General features: G+C 41.7%; 1 protein-coding gene across 1 annotated transcript; it reads left to right on the top strand.

Moving 5' to 3' along the window:
* The first annotated feature begins 2,118 nt into the window (after nucleotides 1–2,118).
* On the top strand, nucleotides 2,119–20,072 carry arhgef3 (Rho guanine nucleotide exchange factor (GEF) 3). Its single transcript, XM_061069106.1, has 11 exons — nucleotides 2,119–2,543; nucleotides 4,868–4,930; nucleotides 11,770–11,877; nucleotides 12,434–12,715; nucleotides 14,238–14,300; nucleotides 14,385–14,481; nucleotides 14,577–14,653; nucleotides 15,375–15,632; nucleotides 17,098–17,268; nucleotides 17,434–17,623; nucleotides 19,126–20,072. The coding sequence occupies exons 1-11, from the start codon at nucleotides 2,511–2,513 to the stop codon at nucleotides 19,752–19,754; spliced, it is 1,971 nt and encodes a 656-aa protein (XP_060925089.1). The 5' UTR covers nucleotides 2,119–2,510; the 3' UTR covers nucleotides 19,755–20,072.
* Nucleotides 20,073–21,969: the final 1,897 nt, after the last annotated feature.

Raw genomic sequence — 21,969 nt, 5'->3', positions numbered from 1 at the left:
ACTTTGATCTAATGAAAGCCCAAGGACAAGTTCCTCAGACTTTGTCATTTGTTTGTCATGAAAAGACAAATGTTCCTATAGATTTTTGTACATGTCGGCCAATCTTAGTGCCGGGGCTGCACTTTAGGGGGCGCTAGTCAGTTATTTTGTCACGCCCATTCCTTAAAACCATATAAATATCTTCAGGGGGGTTCTGTTGTTACACAAACGTATTTTGAGGGAGACTGAAGCATGAACACTGAAGTTACAGCAATTTCGTGTTTAATGGCGAATTGATAAAATTGACGCCACTAATATGGTGTTTGAGGCCCAGTATTCTTATGCCATTATCAATGTCTTGAGACACTTTTGACACAGTTTGACATGGTTGCAGTCAGTGATGAGGAATACTTCCAAGTGTAAGATGTTCCAAAAACAAGACATTTCCTGTTGCCACCAGGGGGCGCTGTGATTTTAATTCATAATTTCTGTGTAGATGTCATCAGGCCGGGACTCTTGTCTTACATATCTAGTTTGGACTCGATTGCACCATGTATGTCTGAGATACAAAAATTGTGTTTTGATGGCGTGTAATCAAACATTGGCGCCATGCCACGATCACACCGTGTGATAAACTCGAAATTCAAGGTAGTTCATATCTCCGTCTTGTTGTGATGACACTCATGTCCATATGAAGTTGTTCTGATGAAAACCCTGGGACAAGTACGTCAAAGAACATTTTTTGAAAACAGCCAAAATGGCCACTAAATCCAAAATGGCGGGCTTCCTGTTGCGTTTTTCCCATTGCACCTCCGACTTTTTTTTTTTGTCTAGTCATGATACACCTGGGCTACGATTTTTGTGAAGATCGGTGAAAGCTAACCGAGGGGCTTTTCCTTAGATGGCGCTGTTGAGCCATTTTGCCACGCCCATTTCAAATTACTCCAGAATACAATCACTTTTTGAATTTCCTGCAAACTTTGGTAAGAATTTGAGCCTGTGTAGGCCCTGAAAAATCCCAAAAGGGAAATACAAAATCTTTGAAATACGATAGGTCCTCCCACCGCAGGTGCTCGGTCCCTGAATAATAGAAAAACTTTGTTTGTGGTTTACATGCATTGACGGACAGAAAGCCCCAGGGGGAGCTCTGTTCAAACTCAAACCTAAACCGCTGTGTTCTAAGTATTATTTTCTCCCACCAGGTCGACGCGTCAGAAGGAAACTTCCTCCCTGTCTCTTCTCTCCTGACGGCTGGTCCCTCAGAGGGGTAAGAACAGATCTCCCATGTGAAATGTGTCATTGTGTTCCCTGCACACGTCCGAATCCACCAAAGGTCCGAACACAGGAACGGAAATCAAAAGTCCGAACACAACGTCCCTCAAAAGGACAGAATCTTGTCAAAGGACAAGGAGTCCTGCAGGAGGTGGTGTGCTCCTCACAGGTCACCGTGGCGTCAGTCTGGGATTGAATGAAGAGCGAGGGGACAGAACTGTGGCGAGTTCTCCGGAGTTACACTCAAACAACTCTCCTGTAAACGACCTGTTTTGATGTATTTCCAGTCAAAGCTCATCGATGTGCAGCACTTTTCTCTTTCACACCTCAGTCACACACCAGCAACACAACGTGGGGCTCAGCGTCTCGCCTGAGGACACTTCAGCTCGCCTAATGGGGAAGACTGGGATCGAATCGCTGACCTTCTGTGGTTAGTGGTCGACCCGCTCTACCTCCTGAGCAACAGCATCAAGCACTTTGATAAAACTGTGCAAGGGAAGCGAGGAGAACTGGAGCTGTTTTAAAGACGAAACGTGTTCACAACAAATATGGATTTAATTGAGTTTCGTTTTTATCTGGTGGGAATAAATGTAAAATCTCAGTTCTGCAGGTAAAGTTCAGTGTGGAGCTAAACTATGAATCATCTAATATTTACACTGACGCTTCAAAATCCACCTCCACTGAGATTTTTATAAACCAGAGTTTATGTTGTTTGTGTCAAAGTCTCTGTCGCCGGTGTCTCCGTGTCTCCTGTAGCTCCTAATTATAGACGCCTGTTCCCCCCCCCCCGTCACTTCCTGTTTGTCCAATAGGAACGGAGTGGACACACACACTCACACACACTCAAACACACACACATATTGTGAATGGTTCCTGTTCCTGAGGGTCTGCTGCTCCACTCAGACTGTGACCTGATGAGTCGGAGGAGGACGAGGGAGAAAGGCGGCCGACAGAGGAGGGTAGAAAACAGCAGGAGAGAGAGTGAGGAGCAGAAAAGGCACTGGAGGAGAGAAGGAGAAAGAGAAAGAGGAGAAAGCAATGTGACGGTGCAGGAGGAGAGAAGAAGTGCGGACTCCAGAGGAGGAGAGAAGAGATCGCAGATGGTGACTTTCACGTGAGGAGGAGAAAAGAAAGCAGAGCTGATGTGACTTTGGGGTAAAAAAACAAAAGAGGAGATCTGGAGAAGGAGGAGAAGCAGATGTTTGCAGAGAGAGATTCATTAGCACTTGAAGTGGGATTGAGAAGCACATCTGGTCCTGATGATGGGCTGCTGCCTCTTTGTTCACTACCGGGTGAGTTTCAGTCTGTGTTCCATGAAGGTTCTGAAGGTTCTGAAGGTTCTGAAGGTTCTGAGGGTTCTGGAGGTGGATTCCTCACAGAGATGAGAAGGGAAAAACTTTGTCTTGTTGTCCTATGATGTGTTTGTTGTTTCATATTTACGATTTATACTGTTTAAGTCCAGAGTCCGATTTCCCATCAGTCTCAGTCAAACTGTGTCAGACGAAGTGAAAGTGTTTATTTTGTTATAATGATGTTAATGAACAGTTGTCACACATGGAACAATGATGCAAATCTGTATGTTTATGACTGATATGGATTAGAGAGTTAAAAAAATACTGAAAACTAACAGTATATATATATATATAAATATTGAAAAAATTGGCAGTGATTCCTAAGTCTTACTTTTTACGATGCTGATACGAATCATTGGCTGCTTCGCACATCCTGTGTCTGTTTGGACTTGACCAGTAGGGGCAGTAGTGACCTCTAGTAGCGCCATGCTTTTATATTTACAGAGAGCAAATCTGGAGTAAACGCGACTCTGGTTCTAACGGAAACTAACCGAACCCGACCCGAGCCTAAGGTTTTCCCTGATTACCGACAGTGGACGACCAACATGAGTGAACCCGACCTGACAAATTATCCAACACACCTGAGATCACCGTCAGATATTGACTGTGATCGTCATGGGAACAAAAAACTGACAAAACAACAGTTCAAGGATAAGTGAGAAGACGATCGCTTGAGATTCTAAATTAACAACTTAATATATAGAAGCTCAATGTGAGACTGTAGAAGGAACTCTGATTTGCAGTTGCCCCAGTCGTCTTAACACAAAGGGTAATTAAGAGAACAGACCTTATATGGACGGGAGGAGCAGACTCCTCCTCTTCCTTTGCGCTGGTTTCTATAGCAACGATGTGTTAAAGGTAAAGTCTGCCAGGTTATATAACGTCCGGGCAACAACAACGTCTCAACACAATACTGAACAAACAGCCGACTTCCTGCTATTGTTCCACTGCGCTACGCTGATCTCAACATCCTCCCCTCCTCCTCCTCTGCTCCTCCTCCTCTTGTCCTCCCCTCTTCCTCCTCTCCTTCTCCTCTCCCACTCTCCTCCTCTTCTCCTTTATCCTTCCTTCCTCTATCACCTCTCATCTCCTCTCTCCTCTCCTCACCTTTCTTCTCCTATCAGTTAATCTATCTGACTGCATTCATCTCCTCTCCTTCTCTCCCCCTTTTCTTTTCTGACTTTCCTTTTACTTCTACCCTCTTCTTGTCTCCTCTATTTTTCCTCCTTCTGTTTTTCACCACCTCTCCATTTTTCCTCCTTTTCCTTGTTTCCTCTCATTCACTTCTCTCTCCTGTTTTTTTACATTCTTTTCACCCCTCTCCTCTCTCCTCTTTTTCACCCTTGTCTCTCATCCTTCCATCTTCCCTCCTCCTTTTCTTCCTCCTTCTTTCTATGTGTCCTCCTCTCCTTTCCCCTCCTCACCTGTCTTCTCTTTTACCTTTCTCCCCCCTCTTTTCTCCTCCTCTTATCCATTATACCCTCCTTTTGTTTATTCTTCCTCGCCTCCTTCTTTCCTTACTCCTCCACTTGTCTCCTCTTCGGTCCTCCTCCTCTCACCCTTTTTCTGCCTTCCTCTTTTCTGCCTTTCCTCTTACTCTCCCCCTCTTTGGCTCCTCTCTTGTCCTCCCACCCTCACTCACCACCTCTCCTGTCCTCCCCTCATCCTCCCTTTCTTCTCTTGTTCTCCTCCTCCTTGTTTCCTGAGCTGTTTGTCCTCGCTGACCTTCTCCATCAGACTTCCTGTTGTCGTCGTCATGGCAGCATAACTTTGGTTCATTGTCACGTAGCGTAAACCTGCGCAGCCTCCCTCCACTCAAACAGTGGTTGCCACGGTTACCACTGAGGTCGCCTGCCCCTGAAGGATGATGATGAATTTTGAGTGTTTCTTTGTCTTCTGTGATATTTCTATCAGTATTTCGAGGTCGGTCGGAATAAACAGGAGATATGAGGTCGTCATCTCGGACTTTGGGAAAATTGTGATTCATTCATTTTCAGAAGTAAAACAATCCATCTCTGACAAATGTATTTAAGTTGCATTTTGAATTTTTAGCTGGGCCCATGTCCCGTCAACTAAGGTGGGCTTTATGAGCTATACTGCAGCCGGCCACCAGGGGGGGACCTAGACACTTTGGCGCTTGGAAGCCATCATGTCATCCATCTTTACAAACAGTCTGTGGTTTATCACCTCTCACATTATGTTTGAGTCTTTTGTTTACCCATAAAAACATAATTTAATATTTATATCTTGTGTTTGTGTTGCAGAAGAAGAGGAAGCAGGCGAGCAGGGATGCAGACTCCCTCAGTCTCTGCAGTCTGGACATCAACGTAAGTTCAGATCCTTTAAACTCACTTCTCTTAACTGTGGACTGAAAGAGTGTTGAAATGTCTCAGAGAAGCTTTATTGATGTGAGGACGTGTTGGACTTTATTTTAACAAGGATAAATATTATGGTGGTAGAATGTTGGCGCATTAGAAAATGACCCAAACATTTTAAAACCAAAGAGTGACTTCTGTCGGTTTTCACATACAATTTTAAAGAATAAGGAAAAACTTTTAAAATATGAAGAGTTGGGTGGATTCACAACAGCAGCAGCTCTTTTGGTTCAGGAAGCAGAGGATCATGGGTAATATCCTGAGATGGACAGATTTAGTTTTTCTCCACATTAAAACCACTTCATCACCCGACAGAATAAATCCCCACATGTGGCTGCAGAGGGCGCTGCTGCTCAGTAAATGCTTCAAAGTGTTGCTTCAAACTAATGCAACCTTGCAACAGAAAATTTAAGTCATGTATTAACAATAACATGGCTCTGTTATTCTTTGTGTGGTAATTTTGAGTCTCTCTGCTGTTGTTTTGCATTATTTTGTTGTTGTAGTAGTTTCACTTCATGTTTAGAACCTATGTTTGGTGAAGTCCCTTCGTAGTTGAATGATTCAAGCTGCTTAACGTCTCTTCAGAGAAGTGTCTTCTTCTTTTCAATTTGTGTCTCTCTGTAGTTGTTGGATTGTTTTTGTCTCCTCTATCTTTGTCATTGTTTTGAGTGTCTGTGGTTGTGTCTCTTTGTTGTCACTTAAGTCATTCTGGGCCCGTTTAAAGTTGCTTGACTTAATTTAACTTTTTTCAGAGTTATAATGTTTAGAGACATGTTGATTCATCTATTTAATAATTTTGTAAGAGGTTAGTTGATTGATTAAATAGCCTCTATTTAATAGATTAGAATTCTGTGGTGGTCGGTCATATTTATATATAGGAATAGAAACATGACGGAGTCTGACTGTGGACCCTCGGGGGGGCTTCACTGTATTGTTAGCTCCCTGGCAGCAGCCCGTTCCTTCCTGGGCATTCCCCTCTCTGCTCAGGATGTCCCGCCTGCTCAGTCGGCTGCAGTGCGACAAACAGACCCACACAAACCCTCAGTTTGAGGCCGGTACGAACCAACGCTGCCAGATAACCAACAGAAATGAATTACACTCTATTGTTTCTCCACTGTTCCTCCCTGCGGCTCCTTGAGTCACAGACTGTCACATTGTCCTCCGACTGATAAAACAGGACCTGGAGGCCACTCTGTCTGTTTTAAGGTCAAAGGTTAAGATAAGGGGGTTTATATTTAATCTGGAATATCTGGAGTGGAGGCGAAGACAATTTGATCAAATGTTCATTTATCCTAAATATATTTTCTGGGTCCGTTGTTATTTTGTACAAATCCCCAAAATATTCAGTTTAAAAATCAATAAAACAGAGAGAAGCAGCAAAACCTTCTCATATAAGAGACGACAAACAATGTTTGACATTTATACAAATTATAAATCAACTATAAAAGTGAGAATAATTAATCAGCTGTCATCATTGTTGCTACGCATGTTAACCAGATGTTTAGTCCTGTCGTTCTTTATTCACTTCAGAGGTTTTCGTTTGACACCAGATTCGTTATTGACTTTTTTTTACTTGTTAATTAAAATCTGCTGAAGCCCTCAGGGTCACATGGTTGATTAACAGCTATCGATCTGGGTCAGTGAACCAAACTGTGGGAAGACACCTTTATTTGGAATAAGAGACGTTTCCTCTGGTAGTTTTCAAGTAATATGAGTTGGGATTTTGTGAAAGAACCAATTTCCATTTGTGTTTTCATGGTTTTGTTGTATTTTCTGTATTTTGGATATTTGTGGCTCTATATATCAGGCTGTTTGGTTTTGTCCACTCAAGTTTTAAACATCAGAACTTTGAATCTTGAAACATTAAGCTTGATACAGAGCAGTGCATTTGTGTCAGTGAAGGATTTTGATAAAAATGCTGCCTCTGTATTTTGAGAAGATGGGGAGTGTTTGGTCTTTCTAGGTTTCAATTATATTAAAGGTTTTGTAAATTTAAGCACATGGCAATTTATCTATCGTGTTTTAAGTCTCTCTCTTAACCATTAATAATAAAGAAAATCCACTCTTCCATTAGCAACCGTAATTCTTTGTTAAATTCAAACACAAGGCAGTTTCTCTGTGTCAGTGCAAACAGCTGATCTCAGTGGATGACTCCCGCTCTGTGCTTTTATATCGGGGCGTCCTCAACTCTCCCATTTACAGACAATGGATCTGAATCAGAGGGCTGAGCCAAGGTCAGTTGTGTCGTGAGCTGTTTTTCATTTGAAGTCACAAATCAACATCGATGCTCTGACTCAACTTTCACTGGAACCCGTTGGGAATGTTTCTATGAATAACACAATGGTTTTTTTTTCACTTCAGACATTTAGACTTTTCAGGTTTAGATAATTAATGAATAGAATTTAGCTGCTTCTGTTCTGGGATCCTGGTAATGTGCATGCTGCTCGACTGTCATTACGTCTACATGAATATATATATTGACATTTACAGTTGTTTTCTCTCCTGACTCACTTAAACCGTAACCATGACCACGCCGAATTATGGCTGCAACCAATTAATTATATGATCAATTAATACGATGATTCTTTTCTAGATTAATCTGTTTGTTTATTAAATGTGAGCAAATGGTGAAACATTTTTTCCTATAGTATAGCGAGTCTTCTTGTAAGTTTTGGGTTGTGCAGCCATTTATCCAAAATCCAAAACTAAGATAGCGGAACATACCTTGACTAACGGTCCTGTTAAATCCTCTAAAGCTCCGTCAAATGTCACACTCATCGATATCAGTTCTCTAAAAATTTCAAATCTTTTTCATCAAGGTCCATGAATTATTCTCTCAATGTTAAAGAAAGTAGAAACAACACTGGTTCAGTTTGGTGGAAATGCGTCCTGTAGTTTCTGTGTAAACTTTCCTACAAACAAACCAACCGACAGTATTAACTCATCACCGATTAATTTAAGTCTGCAATGAATTCAGTTACTTTGGTTACATATTCTTTAATGTGAGGATTTTAAGTTTTACTTTGTCTAATATCTTTGTAGTCTGGACTGTTGGTTGGAAAAACGTCACCATTCAATATCACACTTCAGTAAATTGTGTTTTTTCTCCACTGATGAACATTTTTAAGACCAAATAATTCATTACATTATTATTATTAAACACTCGTTAGTTCTAGTCCAACAACTTTTGTTTCAGCTCTATAATAATAACATCTCCAAGTTCTGCCCGAACCAGGAATCAGTTTTAACCCTAGAATGTGGAAAATGTTCATGTCCCGACACAGTGAGTCTGTGTTCACATGTTTGTTTCTCCAAGTCAAAGCCATTGAGTGGACCACGAGCTGTGGAACCAGGACAGAGCTGTGTCTGCCTGCAGGCTCCTCTTCCTCGGACTGGGATCATTACGGCTCAGATTGGTATCGACTGATGATCCACTGATCAGTGAAGTCTCAGCAACACCAGCAGATCCAGTATCTGCTCCACTAATGTCACTGTGCATACACAGGACAGCTATTATGAACTTTTACTCAAATATAGACACAAAATTTGTTTACACTTGTTTTCTCTTATTTGGTGTTTTGCTCCGTTGCTGCATTGTATAGCTGGGTGCAGTGCTATCGTCCGTAAAGTTTTTACCATCCAAGCCGACTGTGTGACCTCATAGTTTCCGTTTGCGTACATGCACACATTGCAGTTCTCTCTCTCATGCGGGAGTGTGAGCTTCCAACAATGCAATGGACCAATGGGATCAATAATATAAATTTATTCTTTGTGCAAAAGCACTATGATCCCTGACAGAGGAAAGAGGTGGCCCAGAAAACAATTAATGAAAATGTAGGTGGGGCAGGGGAGGAAGTACAGCGAGTGAGGCAGTGAACAAGTGAGTCAGAGACAGAGTGGGGGGGGGATTAGCATCTCTGAGAGTGAGAGAGAGAGAGAGAGCTTCAACAGGGCATTTAAAAACAGTTGGCGGCAGACGAACAGAACATCCAGAAGTTCTGAAGCTTTTACCTTCATCTGACCTCGGCCTTAAAGATCCTGAGGAACTGTGTGAAGCTCTGCTCTTTATGGACCCTGCTGCTGCTGCTGCTGATCTGGATCTGGATCTGGATCTCCTGCCCCTGTCGGTCCTTTGACAGCATCAGGTGCACTTGAACCTTGCGAACTTGATCCAGACGAGCAACTGGTTCCAAATTTGTTTTTTCTGAGTGAGCTTGAAGAACCAAAGAACTGTTGTTGGAAACTCTACTGGTACCAGGTTCTCTCTGGACTCCGGGTTGGTACCAGCAGCTTTTTGGATACTTACGGCACTGAAGACTCTCAGTGGAAGCTCCATCAGACCTTGTTGGGAAACTTTGCTGGTGGTAAAACTGGGTGCTGTGCTGGGTTGTGTATTGAGCAGTATGGTGGCGGGTCAGAGTCCCGTCTGCCTGCTGCTTCAGAGGATCAGGTCAGGATGTCCGGTAGAGTTCAGCAGAGGGAACAGTGACATGAGGAAACAGGTGGAGGTAAGACAGAGGAACTGTACTTCACAGTTTCATGTGAACTGGTCAAATGTGCCTCATTTCTTTTAAAGTGAATCTCAGCACCTGCATAATTAGTTTCTTTCATCACCACACTCTTGAGTAAAGCATCATAGTTACTGTTCATTCTGTTCACACAGCGAATCCATGCTTATTCGTCACTTAATGTGAATTTGACAAGGCAAATTTATTTTTACAATTGATAGATCTTTACATAGAATACATACCCAAGACAAGACAATAAAAGCTTTCAAAAATAAATTAGATACATAGAGAATAAGAAATAAAGGAATAATTTAAGAAGAGTGGAAGTAACAGACTTTTATCACCATATTGCATATATGCACATATCCAATTGAGATAGAGTTTTGTGCAAACTGTTTCTGATGGATTCTTCCCTGACTTTTATGTAATGCTGCTTATTAACAGGTAATGGCAGTTGACTGTGAGTCCAATATTCAGGACACATGTTTTTCAAATTTCTTTTCAAATAACATTAACATCCTGTTAAAGATTTGAGTTTAAAGGTAGAAAGTGAGACAGTTTTCTGCTGTGAACCTGCTGTCGTTCGACAACCAGTCGACTGAACTGAATTGATCTTTGTCAGATTGAATCAACTGAAACGCCGTCACCCACAGAAACTCATTACCACATGTTCAATGGAAACTTCACACGTGCAGAGGAAGTGATCTCCTGATGTTTCATCCTCGCTCAACCTCAAAGTTTTATAAAACAACACGTCCATCTTTGATAAATACATCATCTGCTTGTTCAGAGGAAAACATCAGAACTCCGTCATCAGCAGGTTTACACACTGCTGAGTCAGTCTGACCGGAGAGAAGAGACTTTTATCTTTTAGTTGGAAACTGTGGACGATCTGTCGTCAGATCTGAGACATGGAGGCCGAACGTTTCACTTTGTCTTTGAGCGATTGAGGACAATTGAGAATAATCTTTATTTTATTTTGATGAACTGGTTCCTGAGTTTGAGCAAACTTTGACAGTTCCAGTATTCCAGTAGGTCAGCTGACTGTGGGCTGCAGGGCACACACACACACATACACACACACACACACACACACACACACACACACACACACACACACACACAAACATACACACATTGATTTATTATAGGTCTGTAATCAGGTCAAGTAGCCTGGTGGCATTTTCTACACACAAATAGACCCTGATCATGTGAAGGCCGGTGTGTGTGTGTGTGTGTGTGTGTGTGTGTGTGTGTGTGTGTGTGTGTGTGTGTGTGTGTGTATGTGTGTGTGTATTTGGCAAAAGGGAAACCATTTGAATCATACTATTGTGAACTTACAGTATATCATCAACACCGAGTCAGCCTTTCCGCAAACTACTTGAACTTCTAGACACACACACACAGACACACACACACACACACACACACAACCTCATTCATCATTTGCCTTACGGAAAGTCCATGAACAACAGCTTTGATAACCAGTAAATTGTGTGATTTCATTTCATTTCTCTGGCTGCAACTTCTCTGTTTCATATCTCTATAAAACAACTTGATGTGCGTCTGTGATTTCCAGTTTCAGTTATTTTTATTTTGTTTTTTATTGAATCTATGTCCTTTAACGTCATGTTGTCTGTACAGGTTTGTTTACTGATGAAAATCATCATGATATGAAGAATTTTATCTAATTCTCTTGTGTCCAAAGAACTTTGGATCTTTAATTTTCTTTGGATATGATTGTCAGACATTTTTGAAATTAAATTACTGCATTTTAAAAGTGCACTTGTAACTGTACTATTAGTAACAGTTTTTGCCTGTTTTGGGGGATTTGACCCCAACCTGTACTGATGTCCAGAAGCTGCCGGTGGCTGCTGTGAGAATAGATGGAGCCTAATGTTGTTGTTTTTTTTGAATATTTTATTTTCCCAAATATTTTCACAATGTAAGAGAACATGCAGAGGATACAGAACACTCTACATTCAACATTACAGAAAATGACATAACAAATTTAAAAAATAAAATAAATACACACATAGATGAGATGGAGCCTAATGTTTGCACCATTGACATTTCAAGTCTTAATGTACATGACTGTCTGCCCCAGTGTCTCTCTTTGATAGTAACAACGTTCAGATCCTCATTAGCCTGGAGGTGTGAAAGTCATCTGAGTTGGATTTGGACTTGTCGTCTGGGCCTCAGTCCTCTTGTGGACTCTGGATCAGGAGACTCTTGTTTTCATGTGATGAGCTGAAGATGAATAGACTCTGTTCTCTGCCACAGGAGCCCAGCACCAAGCGCAGTAAGCCTGTCTCCCGGGGGACGTCTCTGGCCAACCTGCTGCCGCCCGTCAAGACGGCGCCGCTCAAGAGGATCAGTGAGACGCTGCAGGTGAACCCCCCCCCCCCTCCTTTGTTTTGTATTGTATTAGTTAAGATAAGTTAAACTTTATTGATCCCAGGTCGGGTAATGTCACTAGTTACAGCAACAGAAGGAGACAAGAGAACACAGGAAATTATAGAATGGAATAAATGAAAAATAAGATTTGTTAACTCAAGCGATGCTGGAGCCAGAAGTAACATTTAAAAAATAATCTTCAATATCACTATTATGTATAGTATAATAAATATAAGCTGCTGCTGTGAGGACTCTCGGCTATACTCTGGCTCCCCCTGCAGGTCGGGTGCCTAATTCACTATATATAAACGACCTAGTGATGCTTTAATGGTTCAGTCTCGACCAGCTGAGCTACCTGGTGAACCTATGCACCGGGTTGGAGATGGAGGAGTCCTCCACCGACTCCAGATGTTGAACCTGAGACAATAGTCACAACAAGCAGAGAAAAATAAAGAATAAATGTAGTAGATATTATTTTACAGTGTGCATTATAATGTGTTAATAAGATTGAGATGAAAACAGTGTTTAAAACTCCTCTGTGTCTCTGCAGCGCTCCATCAGTTTTCGTAATGACAGCCGGACAGAGAGAGCTGCTCCTCCTCCTCCTCCTCCACCGCCTCCTCCCTCCTCCTCCTCCTCCTCCTCCACGATGAAGACGCGTGTCACCTCGGCGACGCTCTCCGTCCCCTCCTCCTCTGTTACTGCGACCCGGGGTCCCACGGCAACAGCCCCAGCCGCCAAGCGCCGGGACAGCAAACTGTGGAGCGAGACGTTCGATGTCCGACTGGGGGCGACACAACCGCTGAGCCCGAAGGAGATCAAACGACAGGAGGTGAGAGACACTGGAGGAGCTGTTGTCGTTTGTTAATCATTCATTTTTCTGTGTATACAAAGCAACAATAGCAGAACTTTGAAAATGAATTACTCCCATGATTTACTCTGGATAAAGAGATGTACAAGAGAAATACAAATATAATAGAAATATATATATATATATATTTTTTTTAACAATATGTTTATTAGTTTTTTTCAGGTAATCAAGTACAAACAGACAAACACTAGGAGTAGGTAAGAAATTATGCCAAAATGAAAGGAAAAGAGAAAGAAAGAAAAAAGAGTCAATTGAAATAAAATAAAATAAAGGCATAAAAACAGAACCAAAAAAAACAAACAAACAAACAAAACTAACAAACAAACAGGGCGTGCAACTCAAGACAATGAAATGTATAGAAATATATATTTAAACCAACTTTACCAAATATAAAAACAATATTTGATTTGTTAAGGCGTGTTGTTTTATCCTATATAATGAGAGAAGCCGATCCAAGATTTTGGTTCAATCAAATGTTTTATTTAAAGATACAATGAAAAGTTATTCATAGCTATGGACAATTATCACAGCCTATGCTAATTAAGTTAGCAGTAGGAAGTTGAAAATGGCCCCGAACAGAAGGGGTTTGATATAGTTATAACAGTAGATTTGATGTGATTGGTTATGAATATTTGGAGGGGAGTCACCGCAAATCACTTTGGATCTCCCTTATTGGTCCAGCCGCAGTCCCACGCCTCTTGTCACCGAATCCAGGAAGTGACAGCGAGCAGCTCTCCGTCATGCACCTACGCTACTCTGCCGGTTGCTGGGGCAACTCTATCTACCCTGACAATTTGATGTTGTCTCGTAATTCAGCCTTGAGTAGAAAGTGTCTTGCTCCAGCCATCTCGGCTGCACCAACTTAACCATAACAAACTCTTTTCGACTCTCCTATTAGACTGACCATCCTCGTGACGTACAAACATTATTAGCAAATTCCAAATATTAAATATGATAAGCGAAAGGTTGAAAATAATGATTTGTATAAGGTAATGTTATTGACCCACTGCTCCTACCTCCCCTTCCGCCTTTATGAAAAGAGTCATTCATTATGGTTTGAGAAACTATTATTGTGTTATTGTGTGTGTCTGCTCCATCAAAACAATCTTGACTGTGAATGTGTAAACATTCGCATCCTCGAAACTAAACAATGTCATACTGACTTTGCCCCAGAAAGGACAGCTCCTTGAATTCTGTCTGATGTTGAATACAGCTAATGAAAATATGCTTTAATATCCAAGAAGTTAATTATGAGGACAACTAAAAGATACATTATTGGCACTAAACAGCAACGGTTATTAAATTAATTTGTATGTGCATTATATCTAGCTAAAACTACCTCTAGCTTTATTATTAAGAGTTCTTTCAGACACAACCTATAGTTAAAAGTTTGAAATTCCTAACAGATTCTAATCCAGAAGTAAGTGAAAATGAAAACGATCAGGTAACTTCATTAACTCTCTCTCTCTCTCTCTCCCTGCAGGCTATATTTGAGTTGGCTCAGGGCGAGCAAGACCTGGTGGAGGATCTAAAATTGGCAAAGAAGGTAAAAAAAAAAAGATCAGAGTTTTCTCCTACGATTCTGGTATTTTCTGAGTATTCTCACGCGTGTGTTCCTTGTGCTCTGCAGGCTTATCGTGACCCGATGCTGAAGTTGTCCATCATGACCGAGCAGGAACTGAACCAGATCTTTGGAACCTTGGATTCGCTGATACCGCTGCACGAAGGTACCACGCAGCCCCTCATGGAAACGATGATCCACTAAAGTCGGGATCATCTCTGAAAAAACATTTCTCTTATTCATTGTATTTGTCGTCCTCAGCTCTGCTCAGTTGCCTCAGAGATGCCAGAAAACCGGACGGCTCCACCGAACATGTGGGACACATCCTGACTGACTGGGTGAGTGAGTGTTTCTCTTCCTTCAGCTCAACCGTCCTGGTGACCAGTGGTGGGAAGTAACGAAGTAGAAATACTTTGTTACTGTACTTAAGTAGATTTTTCACATATCTGTACTTTACTTGAGTATTTCTTTTCCTGACGACTTTTTACTTTTACTCGCTACATTTGAACAAAAATTTCTGTACTTTCTACTTCTTACATTCTCAAACTGGCTCGTTACTTGAGCAGCGGAGGTTGGCACAGCTCTCTCTCTCTCTCTCTCTCTCTCTCTCTCTCTCTCTCTCTCATCCAGGGTTAAACATTTGTAAAATTATACATTATATACATTATATTCATATTGTTGTTATAATTTTTCAGTCAGTTGAGATAAATCTTGAGGAGAAACATTTTGGGATGATTTGTGTCTGTATAGGACTACTATAAAAAGCACTTTGCATTTTTAATTTTGGTACTTGTACTTTTGCTTTTGATACTTAAGTAAATTTCAACACCAGATACTTTTGATACTTGAGTACTTTTAATATGAGCTACTTTAAGACTTTTACTCAAGTCATTTTCTGATGGGTGACTTCTACTTTTACCGAAGTCACTTTCAGGTAAGATATCTGTACTTTAACTCAAGTATGGCTTTCAAGTACTTTATACACCATTGCTGGTGACCACCGTCTTCCCTCGTCTCCTGCTCGTCACTCACCAGCTGTCTGTCTGTGTGTCCCTGCAGCTGCCCTGTCTCTCCTCCTACACCCCCTACTGCAGCAACCAGGTGAAGGCCAAGGCCCTGCTGGACCAGAAGAAGCAGGACCGGCGGGTGCAGGACTTCCTGCAGCGCTGCCTCCAGTCGCCCTTCAGCAGGAAGCTGGACCTGTGGAACTTCCTGGACATTCCCCGCAGCCGGGTGATGAAATATCCCCTGCTGCTGAGGGAGATCCTGAAGCACACCCCCCACGAGCACCCGGACCAGCAGCACCTGGAGGAGGCGGTGAGGGAAACAACACCTCACATTTAGGGTTAGGGTTAGGGACTCTTCAGCGTGCGGAATGGAGAAGACAGGGATCGAACCCAGTTTGACCTTCTGGTTTCTGGATATAAAAAAAGGACGACCCACTGTACCCCCTGAGCCACAGTCACAGGCACTTGTACAAACTGTAGATAGAAGAGAATAGAAAACAGACACACAGTGATAAGCGACAACATGAAACAACAACAGTCAGTAAGAGAAACAGGCTCATGCTCAGGGTTGTATCTAGGGTTGCAAAATTCCGGGAATATTCAAAGTTGGAACTTTCCATGGGAATTAACGGGAATTAACGGGAATAGATGGGAATTAACGGGAATATACGGGAATTAACGGGAATAAACTGGAAATGTTGTGGGTAATTTATACTAACTGTATTTACCTTATGTCATATACAGACATAAATATAAACATTTTGTTGTGTCATAGGCTGATTTGAGCCCTGAGGAAACTTTGGGCACTTGACTATATGCTTCTGCATCGTTGTGTCATTCTTAACATAGGTCTTTGCACAGTATTTGCAAATGTACACAGCCTTTCCTTCTACATTGGATGAGGTGAAATGTCTCCACACATGAGATAGTGCACGTGGCATTGTTCTGTAGAATAAGATGAGAAAAAAGTTTGTAAAAAAACGCTAATGCAATGCCAGATATATAAATAGTTACCCAAACAATTGGAATCGTCTGTAAACATATTTTACAATTGATGGATAAACGTATGGAAATAGGCTAGATGAACAGATGAACAATCCTCAATCAGCATGATAATATGTTTCCCCAGTAATATCATGGAAACTTACCTGACTAGTCCTGCACTCTACAGCAGGCCTCAATAGCCCTGCTGTAGAGTGAAGGATGCTGGGAATTATCTGTGCATGTGATGGAAGAATGCACAGTGGAGGGTTGAAACTCAACGTGCAGAGTGTGCTGCATTCCATACATCTTTAAAATAGAGTTTTGAACGATGTTTTTATTGCTCAGCGTTTAATTTGCGTATTTTAGTTTTTTTTCAAAATTCCCAAAATTCCCGAGCTAAACTTCCCATGGAAAGTTTCCGGAAAGTTTCCGGAAATTTACCGGAAACTTTCCGCCCCTTTGCAACCCTAGTTGTATCACACAAATCTGTAGAGTGGATGTCACTTTGTGGAGCTAAGGACACCGGCAACACTTTTTCAAAACATTTGTAGTTGCCAGACTCTATAGCGCCCCCCAGAGCTCAAACTGGCTGAAGGAGTTCTGGGAGATTTGTGTCAGGACACTCCTCACTCTCCTCTCAGTTAACAGTTTGGTCTTTGGGGGTTTGACGTCAATTTCACCAGAGGCAAGACCCTGGAAATGTTCCTGGTTCTGCAGAACATTCAACAAGAGGCTCAACTCAACCGACCACATTCATTAAATGAAGCGAAAACACATTGTGTGCTCCTCAGATGCTGATGGTTCAGAGCGTGGTGGCCGACATCAACAGGCGGACGGGGGAGTCGGAGTGTCAGTCCTTCAAAGATCGTCTGCTGTACGCCGAGGTCGGACAGAGGAGCGAGCTCATCGACCGGTCCAGGAGCCTCAGCTGCCACGGAGAGCTGAAGAACAACAGAGGACTCGTCAGTATATACATATATTTGCTATCCATATATTTTCTTCTCTTCCTCTTCTGTATGCGACACATTCCTTCCGTTGTTTATAAAGTCTCTTCATCCACATCCAAACATGTAATTTGTGGAAAAGAAAACCATCTTGACCTCTTCTCTCTTTCTCTCTGTCTCCAGAAGCTCCATGTCTTCCTGTTCCAGGACGTCCTGGTCATCACCAGGTCCGTCTCGCTGAACGACCCCCCGGTCAGCTACCAGCTCTGCCGCCAGCCAATCCCCATCCGGCAGCTGGACCTGGAGGACCTATCGGACGGAGAGATGAGAGTGGGCGGGTCCATCAGAGGCGCCTTCAGCAACAACGAGCGCAGTGAGTACTTCACAAATACCACAAATACACAGACTCACCATCCAATTACATTCACTAGTTTGTTTATGTGGCTGAGTGGGAACAATCCCTGCAGGTTAGGTGGAAAATATTGTGATGGAAATTCATCTTGAGATTTGAAATAATGAAATTCAAAGACCGGAGTTGCCTTTGAATCTTTATAATAATAAGCTCTGCAGAGTTTACATAACAAGCACGGGTGCTCAAAATGAAACAACCGGCCGCAAGTTTAAAAAAGTCAGAACTTATACAAAGAGGTGCTTCATAAAACGTACTATGAAAAAAGACATGAAGTCATCATCTGTGTCTATCTGCTGTGTCCGTGAGACACCTGGTCAGTTGAATGTTCCCTTACAATATGAAACCAGAGAGTTATTAACACAGATTCATGTGTTAATCTTTACCGGCACGGATAGATGGAACGAGTCGATATACTTTGACCAGGAGTCCACAGAAGTTTGGCTTTGTACAGAATATGTTAAGAGTAACTTGATATAACTTTTAACCAGAGTAATAGGCTTTTATTTTCAGATTTATTTATATTTAGCAAATTAAAAAGACAGGAGTTAATAAAATAATTAGGGCTGGGCAACGATTAAAAGTTTTAAACGCGATTAATCGCATGATTTCCCTGATTAATCACGATTAATCGCATTTGTATACGCAAAATCCAATAATGAATTAAAAAGTAGTGTATAGCGCAATTTTATTTTCAATGTTCTGCCATATGAACGAAAGTGCCATAACATTTGTTGTGCAAACACTTTTAACATCAGCATTTAATACAGTAGCAGTTAAATAAAATATTCAGTGTAAATCTCAACTTAACAATGTTATCAAAGCAAAAATATATACAGAGTTAAAGGTCAATGCCACTGCCAGGGCATTAATGTTATCCTCTTTGTTATGAAAAATCTATACTCCTCCCTGCGTCTAACGTAGTCTGCCGAAGCCTCGCTCCGCTCGCTGTTTCGTTGAGTGATTTGCTGATATCAACTGTGTGTTTTGCATTCAGGTGATATTTTAGACTGGAAGTTCTCCGGTGATAAGAAAATTCACCTCGGCAGTGGCTACAAATTACTTTGGTTCTGTCGACTCCGCCGTCTGGAAGAACTTTAAAATGAAAATGGCCATGTAAAAGCTCCGTAGCCTTATCCATGGTTGTTTATCCGCCAATTATTTTCTTTTTTCCGGTTCCGCAGCAGTCAGCAACAGACTTTCACAAAATAAAAGCCTGACTTTCACAATAAAACAATAAATAATCAAACCTGAGTTAATGCGAGTTAAAATAATTAACTGAGTTAAATAAGTGATGAGTTAACTCGATTAAAACCAGTTAACTTGCCCAGCCCTAAAAATAATACCAAAGGATTTGATGTTATTCACAAACAAACCAGATTCCCTCACAAGTGTATTTTGAAACTTTTCAACAGTTATCTGTATTCTTTGGTAACAAACATCCCGTGTCGCTCTCCTCTTTCCAGCAAAGAACTTCTTCCGGGTTTCATACCGCGCCGGAGGTCAGCTGCAGAGCCACAGCTTCCAGGCCAGCGACGCCTTCAACAAGCAGCAGTGGATCAACTGCATCAGGCAGGCCAAGGAGGCCGCGGCGCTGACCGGAGACCAGCCACCACGGACCGCCCCGTGTCCGGAGACGGGACTGGGGGGACAGATTGGACCACTGGGTGGGACAGCGCTGAGTTTGCAAGGGGATTCAGGGCATGAAGAAGAAAAGGGGATGTGGGGGCAGGCGGGTCTGGGTGGAGGGAAAGATCTGAGTTTAAGTAAAGAGGAGGGGCCAGGTTTGTCTCAGGAAACAATGACGGGTAAGGAGACGGAGACGGGTTTGAGGACAGGTGAGATGGAGACAGGACAGCGTCTCTGTGATGAGGCGGACGCCAGAGCAGACTGGAAGATAGACGGAGGAGGAAGAGGAGGAGAAGGAGCGACTGTCAGCAATGGTGTTCCCACCTTCCTCCTCTCCCCTGCTCCTCCACCTGAAGAGGATGAGGAGGTGATGGCCGGGGAGCGGAGTGACCCTAAGGAGGAGGAAGAGGTCGGCATGGAAACGAGCGGGGGGGACTCCATGGAGGAACTGTCCCTCAGGTGCTGAAACGAGGACCAGACAGAAGAAGGACTGGAACAGCAGCCAATCAGACAAGGGACTTCATGATGAAGTCAAAGACAACAATCAAACAAAGTTGTTACGACGCGTTTACCACACGGCACCTGCTGTATCCTCACTGCTGGTAACCATGGGAACCACTTACTCTGGACCACTGGGCCCATGTTGGGAGGATTTAATGAGAAGTGGACGATGCTCCAGACCTCCCAGTGAAAGTTGTTCCCCAGGGACATGCTGCAAAAACATTGTTCAGGCTTCCTCAGGTTGTTCACTGTAACTTCCCTCAGACTCCACACACACACACACACACACACACACACACACACACACACGAAGAACAAAAAACATTTACCAGAGGCTTGAATGTTCATTGGACTGATTTGCTCAAAGGCTGAATATGAAAAAGTAGAAACTGGAATGTTTGTGATGCTCAGAGAAATAATGAATGGTTTCAAGGCAGGGGTGGGGGGGTGGGGGGGGGGAGCATCCTGTTTCTTTATTTGTGGGGTTTGCATTTTCTCCCTGTGTGTGATACCAAACTCCAAACACAAGCAGAGTCATTACGTTGACTGTGTGAATGTGACAGAGACAGACTGTGATTGTGAACTCCGCCTCTTGCCCAACGTCAGCTGTGATTGGCTCCCGCTCCCACCTGCAACCCTCATGAAGATAAGCTGTGTATATAATGGAAGGAAGATATTATTTTATTATTATATATAAAAAGTCGACTGTGTGAATGATTTTAGCGACAATACGGCTCAACACTAACTTCCCATCTGTGTTGTAGAGATTTAGTTGATGCAGACAAGAGCTGTGTCAGTAACACAAACCCTTTTTTTTTTAAGTTATCCAAAACCTCTATTGTTAATTTTGAGGATTTATTTAAAAAAATAAATGCAAGGTCAGTTAAGAATTAGCTTATTTTATGTTTGCTCTGTTTCTAAAACTCCTGTAAATGTCAGTTCACTAAATAATCTTATTGTTCAATCATCACTGGATTTTCAGTTTACAGCATCTACCACAATGTTCTGTGATCCTCCTGCAGTTGTTTTTGTTTTTTTATAGAACTCAGAGAAGTCCTGGGGGAGGAGCCTTTTGTGCTTGTACAGTATTTAGTGTATGTAAAGATAGTATATAAAGTTTGTCTATATGTGAATGTAGGAGCAAAGCCAAGCATGTCTGTTTGTTATATATATGTGCTTTCACATGACATGTTCAATATGAATTATAATGTGCGGACAATCACTTTGACATTATGTCAGGATGATGATGATGATGATGATGATGATGATGATGATGATGATGATGATGATGATGATGATGATGATGATGATGATGATGATGATGATGATGATGATGATGATGATGATGATGATGATGATGATGATGATGATGATGATGATGATGATGATGATGATGATGATGATGATGATGATGAGTCAACCAGACAATGACCAATATTCAGAATCAGGTTATTTGCACATCTCACACAGGATTTAAACTTGTGCACACTGTCAGTTTCTTTTTCATTCTGTTTTATTCTGTATTCTGTAAAAAGATAACGATGTTATATTTAGCTGACGTATCAGCTTCTGTTTGGATTGTCACAAAACCAAAGCATCAAATAAACCTTTTCAAAAGAAGCCTGTTACTGATTGAATGGTGTTGGAGATCAAAAGTACTGGACCAGAAACTAAGACGAGACTTTTTATCCAACATGAAGAATCTGTTGCTACTGGAATCTTCAATTGTTGGTCAAAAGAATTCACTGCCGATGGTCAGAGTTCAATGCAGCAGTTCAGATTTATTATGTAATAAATCTGAACCAGACATTTATTATGTAATAAATCTGAACTGCTGCATTGAACTCTGATTTATTACATAAGTAATAAACCCGAACTGGAGACTGAGCTTCAAACCTTCTACTTATATGTTTACATCCCCGTCTCTACTGTTGCTTGTTCAACCAATCAGGAGGTGGCTTTCCCCGCATCCTATCTAAATCAAAACTTCTGATTTTTCCAGAATATGATAGACATTAAATCACTTAAATCAATTAGAAAATATATACTATTTCAAATAAAAATCATAATTTCTAACCATGTCAATGTCTTGACTATATTTTCTATTCATTTTGCAACTCATTTGATAAATAAAAGTATGAGTTTTCATGGAAAACACGAAATTGTCTGGGTGACCCCAA

Source organism: Limanda limanda, chromosome 4 (genome assembly GCF_963576545.1).
Source record: "Limanda limanda chromosome 4, fLimLim1.1, whole genome shotgun sequence".
In the NCBI taxonomy this organism is placed as follows: Eukaryota; Metazoa; Chordata; class Actinopteri; order Pleuronectiformes; family Pleuronectidae; genus Limanda; species Limanda limanda.
This window is presented reverse-complemented; position numbering and strand designations above follow the sequence as displayed.

Bases quoted from the DNA above. Each gene is read 5' to 3' on its own strand.
- arhgef3 (XM_061069106.1), top strand. From the start codon at position 2,511: ATGATGGGCTGCTGCCTCTTTGTTCACTACCGG. The intron at 12,716-14,237 runs GTGAGAGACACT...CTCTCCCTGCAG, and splicing joins AGGAGATCAAACGACAGGAG to GCTATATTTGAGTTGGCTCA. The intron at 14,654-15,374 runs GTGAGTGAGTGT...GTGTCCCTGCAG, and splicing joins GACACATCCTGACTGACTGG to CTGCCCTGTCTCTCCTCCTA.